Source organism: Mixophyes fleayi, chromosome 4 (genome assembly GCF_038048845.1).
Source record: "Mixophyes fleayi isolate aMixFle1 chromosome 4, aMixFle1.hap1, whole genome shotgun sequence".
NCBI lineage: Eukaryota > Metazoa > Chordata > Amphibia > Anura > Limnodynastidae > Mixophyes > Mixophyes fleayi.
In genome coordinates this window covers 132,833,025-132,846,032 of record NC_134405.1, presented here as the reverse complement: position 1 = coordinate 132,846,032, position 13,008 = coordinate 132,833,025, and the positions used below count along the sequence as shown (strand labels likewise).

At 39.9% G+C, this 13,008-nt stretch overlaps 1 protein-coding gene across 12 annotated transcripts in view; it reads left to right on the top strand.

The window, feature by feature from the left end:
- NEO1 (neogenin 1) overlaps positions 1 to 13,008 on the top strand; it is a 105,550-nt gene that overhangs the window by 89,872 nt on the left and 2,670 nt on the right. For 4 of the 12 annotated variants that reach the window (XM_075208324.1, XM_075208327.1, XM_075208321.1 and 1 more), the window contains exons 16-25: positions 5,305 to 5,400; positions 5,777 to 6,000; positions 6,269 to 6,407; positions 6,483 to 6,590; positions 6,706 to 6,900; positions 7,305 to 7,334; positions 7,530 to 7,595; positions 7,714 to 7,858; positions 9,782 to 10,020; positions 12,555 to 12,647. In XM_075208324.1, coding sequence (XP_075064425.1) covers positions 5,305 to 5,400; positions 5,777 to 6,000; positions 6,269 to 6,407; positions 6,483 to 6,590; positions 6,706 to 6,900; positions 7,305 to 7,334; positions 7,530 to 7,595; positions 7,714 to 7,858; positions 9,782 to 10,020; positions 12,555 to 12,647 — 1,335 coding nt within the window. The remainder of the gene's footprint in view (positions 1 to 5,304; positions 5,401 to 5,776; positions 6,001 to 6,268; positions 6,408 to 6,482; positions 6,591 to 6,705; positions 6,901 to 7,304; positions 7,335 to 7,529; positions 7,596 to 7,713; positions 7,859 to 9,781; positions 10,021 to 12,554; positions 12,648 to 13,008) is intronic. The other 8 variants (XM_075208320.1, XM_075208325.1, XM_075208322.1 and 5 more) reach the window with 5 other exon arrangements.

The following is a 13,008-nucleotide window of genomic DNA, read 5'->3' as shown; positions in this document are numbered from 1 at the left end:
CGTTCTACAAAGGGCTGCTCTCACTTGACAAGTACAGACAAATTAATGACATTGTTTTTGAAGGCCTGTGTGTCTCTCTCTCAGCTATATTCATCAAAAATGCTGCCTATGGTAAGATCATGGCATACTAGAGGTGATTTTTAAAAATGTCACCTTCAGGATCGTGTTGGCTCAAGAGTAACCTCCAGTTCCTCTTGTTAAACAAAAAAATAGAAAAACTCTCCAGTGATATTTTCACTTGTTTTCATGGAAGTTTCCCTTCTGTCTGTCTGGGCTGCACACACAGCAGTGTTTCACAGTGTTTTGATAACAGAAGGGACAATCCTTAAAAAAAACACCTACTCCAAGCAATTCAAGATCTGAAAAAGTTAGCACCCCAAAAAATGACACACAACAAATTTGGATCCTATTTTTAGAAGCTCACTGCAATTAGAGATCATTTAAAACTTTTCTTAAGAATGCTAAGAACCATAAATGACAAAATGAATAAAGCTGATACTTTTATATATGCAAATTAATCTCCAAGTAAGGGTTTTCTTTTAATCAACTATTTGAAGCCCAATTGGTCAGAAGAACATCTTTTAGAATCCTTTGCTTCCTATGATAAAAGCCTATTTAATGATACTACGACCAAACCTAAATACTTTTAAATACTCTAATGCATCAACTATTACTATTCTTCTCAAAGTTGTAAACTTTCACAGTTGTCCGCTTCTGGAAGATCCTCTAGTGACTGATATCACTGTAGTTGACTGATTACATTTGCTCTATTGAAATCACTCAAAGCACCAGCACTGATGGTCTAATTTGTAATTTGCTTTGTTATTTGTAGACCAGACAAAGATGCCACAGTTACAGATCCATCACTTTAATACATGTAAAAATGATAGCAAAAGTCTAGGCATTAAGGCTAAATCACGTCTTAGAATCCCTTGTACATTCTAGCCAGCCAGGTTTTGTGCTTGGCATAAGTCCAGAGCTTTGACTGTGTCAATTATTGATCTGATGATGGCCCTGCATAAATTTGGTTTTCCTTCCGCTCTTATTAGAACGATTATTGCTCTCTATATTTCTACATCAACAGCCTCCAACACTGGACAGTACTTGACCACCCTTTGTCATTCATAATTCGAGCAAGCAAAGTGGACCGCTATCGCGCCTCCACATTGCACTGTACATATAAACCTTTGCTCAAGTTATACAAAAAAATAGATATTCATGGCCTGTCTACAGGGGATAAGGATTATAAAATGTCTTGATTTGTGGATGATAAGTTATCTCTGACACAGCCAATTCCTGCTCTATTCTACTAAGCAATAACAGGCTTTGCAGAAATATCAGGCTTTCTTATCAGTCATTCTAAATCTGAATCGTTAAATGTTTTACTTCCTAGGTGTGTCAAAACTTGAGGTCAACTTTAAGTTACAATGGGGAAATAAGAGACTAAATTGCCTTTTGGATGTATTTCATACAACACCTTGACAAACTCTACAAAGAAAATCTTCTAAAACTAATATCTATAATGATGTCAAATCCTGGAATAGATTTCCAAATTCTTTTAAAGAATAATTAATCTCTTTTTATTGTGTATAGTATACCCTATGATTTATGCTGTGGTAAGGAGTAGAGATACTTACTGAAACAAAAAGACATGGTGAACTTTGTGTGGTCCCAGAAAATTAATCATTGGACTAAACTGTTCTGGTTATACACACCACCATCATCATCATCATTTATTTATATAGCGGCAGCAGATTCCGTAGTGCTTTACATTTGGGAACAAACAGTACTAAAACAATACTGGGTAATGCATACGTACAGAGAGGTTAGGAGGACCCTGCTCGCAAGTTTGCAATCTATGGGACATTGGTTTGAGACACAAGGGTAAGTGCTACATTATATTGAATATTTGTCTAGCTAGAATGCAAAGGTTACAAAGTATTTAGTAGGCTGTATGCTCAGTTAAAGGGCTGTTGTCTTGTGGAAGCTGCGTAGAGGGTAGTAATAGGGTAACCTAGGGAGATTAAGAGGGTCTTAGAGGAATATTATAAGCTTGTCTGAAGAGGTGGGTTTTCAGAGAATGCTGGAAAGTTTGAAGACTAGAGGAAAGTCTTGTAGTGCGAGGAAGAAAATGCCATAAAGTGGTTGCAGCCTGAAAAAAGTCCTGTAACAGAGAGTGGGAGAAAGTGATGAGCGTGGAAGAGAGTCGCAGATCTTGTACAGAACGGGGGTGTCGAATTCAAAGATATTTCGAGACAAGTGAGGAGATATATGTCGGTGCAATTTTGTTGATAGCCTTGTATGTTAGTAGAATAATTTTATATTGGATTCGTTGAAAAACAGGCACCCAACGTAGAGACTTACAGTGACTCAGTAGAGGAAGAACATTTTGCAAGGAAAATCAATCTAGCTGCTGCATGCAAAATAGACTGTAGGGGCTTGAGTTTCATTTGAGAAGACCGGTAAAGAGGGAATTACAAAAGTCTATGTGGGAGATGAGTGCATGAAGTTTTTGCAGTGTCTTGTGTGAGATATGTATGTATTCTGGAAATGTTTTTTAGATGTATGCTGCACGATGTAAATATAGAGTTGATGTGGGAAGAAAGGATAGTTGCGTGTCAAGGATTACATTTAGGCAGCGAGCTTGCGGAGTGGGATTTATGGTTATCCACAGAAATAGAATGGGTTAAAAATTCTAATAGTATGTACTTCAAAAGATGTGACCGTTAGTGTTGGCACATTTAGTATAACTGAATGTGCACTGGGGGGAGAGAAGTAGTCCAACCCCACCTTCTTGTCTGGGTCCAGGTCTGGGGGTGTGAGTGAAATGTTGCCACCATGTGAAAGGGCTGTAGGTAAGGCAGTGTCTGATTGTGTGAGCCATGTTTCTGTTATTGCCATAAGAAACGCCACCATACACATATACACATATACATAATTCACCCCTGGCCTCCAGCCAGCAGTATTTGAATGATGGATCTCTCAATGCCTCACCTGGAGAATACACATGTATCGCATAAGTACTTTTTTAATGCATTTTGAGACCTTACAGGGCACATTATGCCATCTTCACAATACTTATATTTTGCACAACTTTAGCACTTTGATAAAAGTATCAGACTGGAAGACTGACCTGTTTTTAGTGTTAAAATCTCTATACACTCGTTTAATCAATAGACACACATCTGCTTTGCACACATATTCTAATGATTTGAACAAAGCATCACACCTTTCCATATACCAACATATTAAATTAGATTAAATAACTCTGACAGAATGGGAGAATAATACATTACAATAGATCGAAATTCTCTTTGTGTGACAGTGAGAAGCTTTCCAATGGCAAAGAAAGTTTCACATATGTTTACATTTTCACCACATTGCTACTGAGGTTGTATGAATGTAGGCGACTGAAAGCATATTTGTAGTCCTTGCCTGCTGATTTTCTCTGTGTGAAACATAATAACATAGAATTTGACAGCAGATAAGAACTGCTTGGCTCATTTAGTCTGCCCATTTTTTAACCTATGGTCTTCTCAAACCTTATTCTAACCTTTTATTCTTTTTCAGGATATTCTTATGTCTATCCCAAGCATGTTTAAACTGCTCTACTGTATTGGCCTCTACCACCTCTGATGGGAGGATATTCCACTTATCCACTACCCTTTCTGTGCAGTCCTTGTTCGTAAAATTTCCTCTGAACCTACTTCCCTCCAGTATCAGTGCATGTCCTCGTGTTCTAATGTTTCTCGCCTGTATCTTGTAAAAAAAAAAACCTTCATATATTTGAAAGTTTCTATCATGTCCCCACATTCCCTTCTCTGCTCCAAACTATACATTTTAAGATCTTTTAGTCATTCTGGGTAAGTTTTGTGCTGTAGGTCATGCCCTTTTTTAGTTGCCCTTCTTTGTACAATCTCTAATGTATTTATATCCTTCTGGAGATATGGCCTCCAGAATTGAACACATTATTCTAGATGAGGCCGTACCAATGACCTATACAGTGGCATTATTACTTCTTTCTTTCTGCTATTATTCTCCTCCCTATGCAACCAAGCATCTGATTTGCCTTTCTCATTGCTTGGTTACATTGCTTACTTGTATTTGTCACCTGAAATAGTGACTCCTAGATCCCTTTCCACCTCATTAGTTTCCATTGAAAAGTGAAAAGGTATCTTCAGCTTAAAATCTTCCTTCCTTGACTCTGACTTACCAGCTGGTCCTTAAAACAGCTTGCTGCATAAGAAGCCCTCAAGAATGCCACAGACATTTATAAACTATAGAAAAAAAGTGCCTTTTATTATGGAGGTTAAAAATAAGTGTTGGTGTTTTGTCTCTGAGGATCTGAGAGCTTCTGTGTCAGACACACTGCGTACAAAATGCATGGACTCCTAGGCTGTATGTACCATGAAGGGCTTTGATATCAAATTTCTAGAAATGGACCTCTTTCAACTGATCTAAACTGTGGAACCAGGTGGAGGCGCGTATCCCATTACCAACCTCCCATCCTCTTCCCCCTGTTTCTCATTCACCAATTTATTCAGTTTGCATAATGGTAAGATCCTTAATGGTTATGTTAATGTCTATTTTATTTCTTCTGTAGCCTACAAAATGAAAACTGTCCCAAAAAAAGATCTATATATAAATCTATAAAGTGTTGTAAAAGCAGAGTTGTAGGTTGAACTGTCAAAAAGCCTTCAACAGTAGCAAAAAACTTGCTGAAACCTAACAGTCACTTTCTTGTCATAAAAATAGCTTCATGTTACAAAATCCAAAAAGGAGGTATTTTCGTCTAGCACATCCATAAAAGTAATGCAGTATATACTTATTGCACATACATATGAATATATAGCTTTACATATCTGACTGTATCTTAACTGCTAAGCCCGCAGTTCTGTATGCATAGACATATAGTTAGTGATCTGCATGAATAACCTTTATTAAGTAGACTTTTACTGTGATTCCAACAAAACTATTGTTGTTTCTGCAACAGAATATATGCATTCCGACATGTAGCTAGAAGAGATTAAAGAAATGAACATTTCTCCTGGGTAACGCTCATAGGAACACAGTGTGTTTCATGGACCCGGTGTAATATTCATGTTCAGAACTTTAGTAATGGTTGATACAGATTCACTTTATTGCTCAATATATCTGCCATGTAATCATTTTACTATCACTGTATTATTTGGCTTTGTTTAATCTATGACTACAGATTTTAACTTTCAGAATTATTAAAATGCTGATTTTATGTATAGAAATAAACACCTTTTTGTAAGTCTTATTGAAGTGTTTTCTTTCCAGATCCCAGCTCGCACTATGTCATCTCACTGAAAGCCTTCAACAACGTGGGGGAAGGTATTCCTTTATATGAAAGTGCCGTGACACGCCAGCACACAGGTAATCTCCCAGCCTGTAAATGAGACAAGTAACTCAGGTGTTATCTAGTATGTGCTTTGTTGTTCAATGTGGCAATGACCTTATTCTCTTCTGGCACTAACAATCTCTCTTCTCTCTTTCTCTTTCTCCTCTGTTCTTGCTCTGATTATTTACGTATTTTCCTTGGTTTTGATTCATATTGGCCATGTACATGGTGGCGGTCATCTTCAATGTGTTTATTTACCATTTTCATTTCCATGCTTTATCCCTTCTTTCTCCACTTACTGCATCCCTCTTTTACATTCACCCCACTCCATGTGTTGTCCTCTGCTATCCATTTATTTAATCTTTATCACTTCTGCGGTTACCCCATTTGTTTTTGCAACCTGTGATATAGACACTTCTGAGGTTGATGTTTATGTTGTTCACGCCTCATACACCCCAGTTCCAGAGCCCAGCCCTATGTTGCCCCCTGTGGGGGTCCAAGCCGCCATCCTAAGCAGTGACACAGTACGCTTGACCTGGGCAGACAACTCCCTCCCTAAGAACCAGAAGATCACAGATGCCCGATATTATACAGCAAGATGGAAGACCAACATTCCTGCTAACACAAAGTACAAGGTGAGGCTTTGGGGGAGGCCTTCTATCCTAGTAACCAAGCCCGTTATTGGTTTACAGGTTAGGTTGTTTTCTATTGGTTACTATAACAGTAGCTGTCGACTGATAACTAATGGGTAGCTTCAGTAAGCCAGATTAGGTGAGAGCAAGTGTATATACGGTTACTTACAAATGTTGCTCTGGGGCCCACAAATATCTAGTTAGTTTTATTGGCACAAGCTGTTTCTTTAGTACTAAGTAATGCTTGTAAATGCTCCACTGTTTCTTGTAGATGGCCAACAGCACCACACTGAGTTATCTGGTTACTGGTCTGAAACCAAACACCCTATACGAGTTTTCTGTTATGGTTACTAAAGGTCGACGGTCAAGTACATGGAGCATGACCGCTCATGGCACTACCTTTGAGTCAGGTATTTCATAAGTCTGGTATACCTCTTGAATTGTCTAGTCCAGAGTAGTATATCAATATATTTTATTCTTTCTAGTGCCCTCCTCGCCTCCAAAAGATGTGACTGTAGTAAGCAAAGAAGGAAAACCACGTACCATAATTGTAAACTGGCAACCTCCATCTGAAGCCAATGGAAAAATTACTGGTGAGATGGTGAATCACAGCCAAGTTGTACATACACGCACCCACTCACTTATCCCTGACCTCTGTTTTTCATGTAGCGTAGCCCAGCATCTAATGTATGTTTTTGTGTTCTGTAGGTTACATTATATATTACAGCACAGATGTTCAAGCAGAGCTTCATGATTGGGTGATAGAGCCAGTTGTTGGGAACCGACTGACCCACCAAATCCAAGAGTTGACACTGGATACTCCATACTACTTCAAGATCCAGGCGCGCAACTCTAAAGGGATGGGCCCCATGTCAGAGGCTGTTCTCTTTCGTACACCAAAAGGTGAGCAGTTGTAAAGGACTCTGTTCCATGGTAACGTCATTGGCTTTTTTTTTTTTTTTTTTTTTTTTTTTCAATTCTGTTTGTCCTTTTGTGTCTCTTTTGGAAATGCCTGCCTAAACTACAATGTATGCTTGTTACATACTTTTGTATTGGGAAAACAGACACAAGTTATAAAATGTTTTCAAGAGCTGAGCTAGCATACTATTCCAGACAAGTGCATCTAACATAATAATCTATCTCCTCCGATATTGGCCAAATTCTGTGCTTTTATAAAAGTGTCGTCTTTTCCCACATCCATTTCCCTTTTCAGTTGTCATTTTTCACGTTCTCCATCTTTTCCTATCATGGTCTCTTAACCTTTACTGACGGATCACACTTTTTTTTATTATGCTTCCCTATGGCAGAGTCAACTCCCTACATGCCTAATAACCAAGGTAATATTTATCTGTGTGTAATAACTTACATTTAAAGAGGTAAAATAGTGGAGAATTGGTTTCTGAATTAGGGTGGGATATTGGCTATTTGTTTATTTTGTCTTTTTTAATGTATTTGTTGTAAATTGAATGTATTAGAACACTTCTCAGTTCTATACGGATTTCTCCTCCATGTAATTGAAATCTTCCTTCCAGCATCAGGTGTATCAGGGAAAGGAGGCCGAACAGACATGGGATCCAATGGTGGCCCACCTCTTGGAGGTAATGGTCTGAGAGTGTGCTCAAGTGTTACTTTCCTTTAGTGCCAAATAGGCCAGAAATAGATTTGATGGATGTGAGACAATTTGCTTCTATTACTGACCATTGTGGATTCTTACAGGCAGTAACAGTCCTCATGGAAGCCCCACCTCCTTGGATCAGAACATGCTGCTGACAATCATTGTGTCCCTTGGTGTTATAACGGTCTTAGTGGCTGTGGTCATTGCAGCCATCTGTTCTCGTCGCTCTAATTCCCACCACAAAAAGTAAGTTTTTCAGTCACTGTCTGGTGTACGCAGCCTCAAAGTAGTGACTTGTCTGTTTTTTGTTGTTTTTCTTCATTCTCTTTTATGCATATGTATGTGTGGCTATATGCATATACATATATTCTACATGGTCAAAAGTATGTGTTCACCCGAACATCCATATGTGCTTGTTGAACATCTCCTTCCAAAATTATGGGCAGTAATGTGGCGTTGGTCCCCCCAAAAAATTGGAAGCACACAATTCTTTAGAAGGTCTTTGTATGCTGTAACATTATAATTTCCATTCACCTGAACTAAGGGTCCCAGACCAAACATGAATAACAGCCCCTGACCATTGTTCTTCCTCCACCAAACTTTACAGTTGGCAGTATACAGTCGGGTAAGTCCTGTCAGACAGCCAGATGGTGAAGTTTCACTTGAAAGAATGTGTTTCCACTGCTCCAGAGTCTGATAGCAGTATGCTTTACACCACAATGTTTTGCATTGCATCTGAGGTTTGGGTTTGCCAGCTGCTTGGCCATGGAACCCTATCTATGAACGACCAGATGAACAGTTCTTTCAGAGGCAGTTTGGAACTTGGTAATGAGTGTTGCAACCGAAGAACAGACTATTGTTAGGCGCAACTCACTTCATCATAAGGCAGCCCCGTTCAGAGGTTGTGTAATACCGCTTCATGGGTGAGCTGTTGTTGCTTCTAGATGTTTCCTCTTCACCATATCAGCACTTACAGTTGACCAGGGCAGCTCTAGCAGGGCAGAAATTCAACAAACTAACTTGTTGGAGAGGTGGTATCCCGTGACAGTGCCATGTTGAAAGTCCCTGAGCTTTTTAGTATGTAACGGGCAGGGTCCCTCTCCTTCCTTCCCTCTCTCCACCCCCATTTTTTATATATTCTTTACCCAACATTCGCCCCCCCCCCCACCCCCAGTTTTCTCAGTAACCCCCTTTCTATCTAACCACTGTACTGAGTTTACTGACCTCTCTGCTGTTCTTGCTGTCTCCTTTCGTCTCCTCACTATTGACAGCGTTGGGATGATATTAATTACATATTGTCAGTGATGCTGCAGGGAGCCTCACTGCCTTGTTGTGGCTCTCTGTCCGGGAGCCAGTCACCTGAGGGGCTGGGACTGGAGCAAATAGTGGCAGCTGTGGCGCCCTGGCATCTTGGGAATGCCACCTACAAGACGGCAGGCTGATGAACCCTAAATTCAGCAAGGAGGCCTCTTCCTGCCCCTCACATCTCAGGAGCATCTGCTGCCTAGAAAAGAAGCCTACTTACCTCCCTTAATTCACTGCAGAGGCCATCCTACCATAATAATTTTTGGGGGACTCAGGGCTGGTGGGGCCCAATGCTGCTGTGAGGCATCATACTGCTGTACTGCCTGTACCCTCCTGAATGGGGGGGTGGCCCTGTGCTCTGTATGCTTGTTCTTGTATGTGTTCGCAATGGGTGTGGGACACTGATTATGGTTATCCACATACCTTTGGCCATATTAGAGCGTGTGTGTGTATATATACATATATAATTACACTATTATTCACTGTCCCTTCACAGAAATTACCTGTTAGTTCGTATTCTAATTTCTTCGAAGCCCTTTATTGTCTTTGCTATGCCAGTGCTCCCTGCATCATTTTTTCTTTTTTTTTTTTTTTTAACTACTGCACTTTCTGTAAACATGACTTCTTCACTGTGCTCTGGTGCTGCATGTCACTGCTCATAGCCTCATAAGTACATAATGAACATCTCTCCTTCATTACTATGTCTGTACACATCAAGATTCCTGACTCCTCAGTTGTGTTGTTTGCCTCACGTGTTTCTCTGCTACATCTGCTTTCCTCACATTTTTACCCATGCCATCTTTATCATTTATTGTTGTTAAATAATATATAATCAAAATAACGTTTCTATATTTTGACATAAAGGAAAAGAGCTGCATGTAAGTCAGTAAATGGGTCCCATAAATACAAAGGCAACTCTAAAGATGTGAAGCCTCCTGACCTCTGGATTCATCATGAGAGACTAGAGTTAAAGCCTGTGGACAAGTCCCCGGAGACTAACCCAATGCTTACAGACCCCACGCTGCCCCGTTCCCCACAGGACCTAACTCCCGGAGACAGCACCACAGAAGGCAGCATTCACCAGCACAGCAACTCATACCGAGGTGAGGTGAACAAATACTGTAAGTGGCACATCATATTGAGAAGGGTGACAACTTGTAGGAGTCAGTGGGAGGTCATTTTATAAAGCAAAAAATGTCTAATGTGCAGTTACATAGGCAGTAAGGTTGAAAAAAATGACTCCAGTCTAATAAGTTCAACTTTTCATAATTTTATTTCTTTGGTTCAGAAGAAGGCGAACTAAAAAGCCTATTTTGGAAGTTGCCAATTTTAGCCTCACAAAACGTTCCAGTTCCTTTGATCAATCACCCCCACTTTGTTCTCCATTAATTATAGCTAGAGATAGTTGTTTGTTTTTTGTAAGAAATGCATCAGATCTACAGTCATGGCCAAAAGTTTTGAAAATTATACAAATATTGGTTTTCACAAAGTTTGCTGCTTGTGTTTTTAGACCTTTTAGTCAGATGTTGCTATGGTATACTGAAGTAAAATTACAAGCATTTCATTTGTGTCAGTCTTTTATTGACAATTACATTAAGTTTGTCAAGAGTTAATATTTGCAGTGTTGACCCTTCTTTTTGAAGACCTCTACAATTCACCCTGGCATACTGTCAATCAACTTCTGGGCCACATACTGACTGATGGCCTAATCAGTGCTTGAAGTTTGTCAGAATTTTGGGTTTATCCACCCATCTCCACCATGGACCTAAAATTTCGATGTTTTGCTCCCCGAACCACTTAGTTATCACTTTTACCTTTATGGCAAGGTGCTCCATCATGCTGGAAAAGGCATTGTTCATCACCAAACTGTTCTTGGATGGTTGGGAGAAGTTGCTCTTGGTGCATGTTTTGGTACCATTCTTTATTCATGGCTGTGTTCTTAGGCAAAATTGTAAGTGAGCCCACTCCCTTGGCTGAGAAGAAACCCTACGCATGAATGGTTCCAAGATGCTTTACTGTTGGCATGACACAGGACTGATGGTAGCGCTCATCTTTCCTTCTCCGAACAAGCATTTTTCCAGATGCCCCAAACAATCTGAAAGGGGATTTATCAGAGAAAATTACTTTACCCCCAGTCCTCAGCAGTCCAATTCCTGTACCTTTTGCAGAATATCAGTCTGTTTCTGATGTTTTTCCTGGAGAGAAGTGGATTCTTTGCTGGCCTTCTTGACGCCATCCTCCAAAAGTCTTCACCTCACGATGCGTGCAGATGCACTCACACCTGCCTGCTACCATTTCTGAGCAAGCTCTACACTGGTGGTGCCCTGATCCCGCAGCTGAATCAACTTTAGGAGATGGTCTCGGTGCTTGCTAGACATTCTTGGGTGCTCTGAAGCCTTCTTCACAACAATTGAATCTCTCTCCTTGAAATTCTTGATGATCCGATAAATGGTTGATTTAGGTGCAATCTTATTAGCAGCAATATCCTTGCCTGTGAAGCCCCTTTTGTGCAAAGCAATGGTGACTGCACGCGTTTCCTTGCAGTTAACCATGGTTAACAGAGGAAGAACAGTTATTTCAAGCACCACACCCTCCTTTTAAAGCTTCCAGTCTGTTATTCTAACTCAATCAGCATGACAGAGTGATCTCCAGCCTTGTCCTCATCAACACTCTCACCTGTGTTAACGAGAGAATCACTCACCTAATGTCAGCTGGTCCTTTTGTGGCAGGGCTGAAATGCAGTGGAAATGTTGTTTTTGGGATAAAGTTCATTGTCATGGCAAAGAGGAACTGAAATTAGGGACTGAAATGAATTGCAATTCATCTGATCACTCTTCATGACATTCTGGAGTTTATGTAAATTGGCATCATAAAAACTGAGGCAGCTGTTGTCTGGCGCTGTGAGCGGCTTCTCAGTTTTCTGTCAACTAGTATTCATATGCCTTTTCCATCTCTGTTTCTTTCCAAATTCTATTCCTTTTATTGTTTAAGTAGCATAGTCTTTAGCCCAGACTATTTTGTCTAAATCATCCTGTAGCAAGTTACTGTCCTTTTCTATTTATAACCCTACATAATTTAGTGTCATAAGTAAATATGGACACGCTAGACCATCTACATGGTAATTTAATAGATTAAAAATGACAGGGCCAAATATTGATCCTTGTGGTACACCATGAATTCATTTAACCCAGTCTGAATATGTTCAATTTATAACTACTTGTCTTGTATGTGTTACCAGTCTTGTGGTAGTGACCTGTCTTTGAGTATAAACTATATAATATATAATAACTATATAATATATAATAATATACTTTAGGTATAACTATACTGCCTATTGTGTTTTGCACAGTGCTCCTCAACTTGAGCTTCACACCTAGGTGCACCTCTACTATGTGTCTCCAGAGAACAGAGAGTAGTTGGGCAGTTTGATGTGCGCTGGGCTGCCTATCCTATGGCTCTGCTGCAAAAGTAAAACGCCATAGAGTGCCCTTCGTAAACGATGCCCTGTGTATACCTCAGCACTTTAGCATGGATATAAAGGCTAGGCAGAGAGTGAATATAGTAGTTGACACTGCTGGTTTGAGTAGGTGGGTACATATATATTTTCTGGTATTTAATGACTCATTCTTGTTCCTAGGTCTGGAATCGGAGGATTCTGTGTCCTCACTTGCTGGACGTAGGGGGATGAGACCGAAAATAATGATGCCATTTGACTCTCAACCTCCACAGCGTGAGTGTTTGGGGGAAGGGTCCACAAAGTCGTAACATGGGCAGGAAGTGATTTGTATTGAGTATCATTGGCAACCTTCACTTGTTGTGTGCATTATTCTTCAAAACTCGAAGTGTTTAATACAAGGATAAATTGCAGGTCTAGAGTGGGGAAGTGGTTTAGAAGAAGTTATTACAGAAGCTCAGTTTAATAGTTAGGTGTGTAATTTGCCAACCTTTTAGTATCCAGTATTGTACCATTTCCATTTCGCCATTATTGTTTCCCTGTAACATTGTACCATTCATCATTCCCAGGACTGCCACTGTTCCAAGCTTGTATGTTAGTTTCATCTGTTCCTGAAGTGCAGTATGATACTGTCATC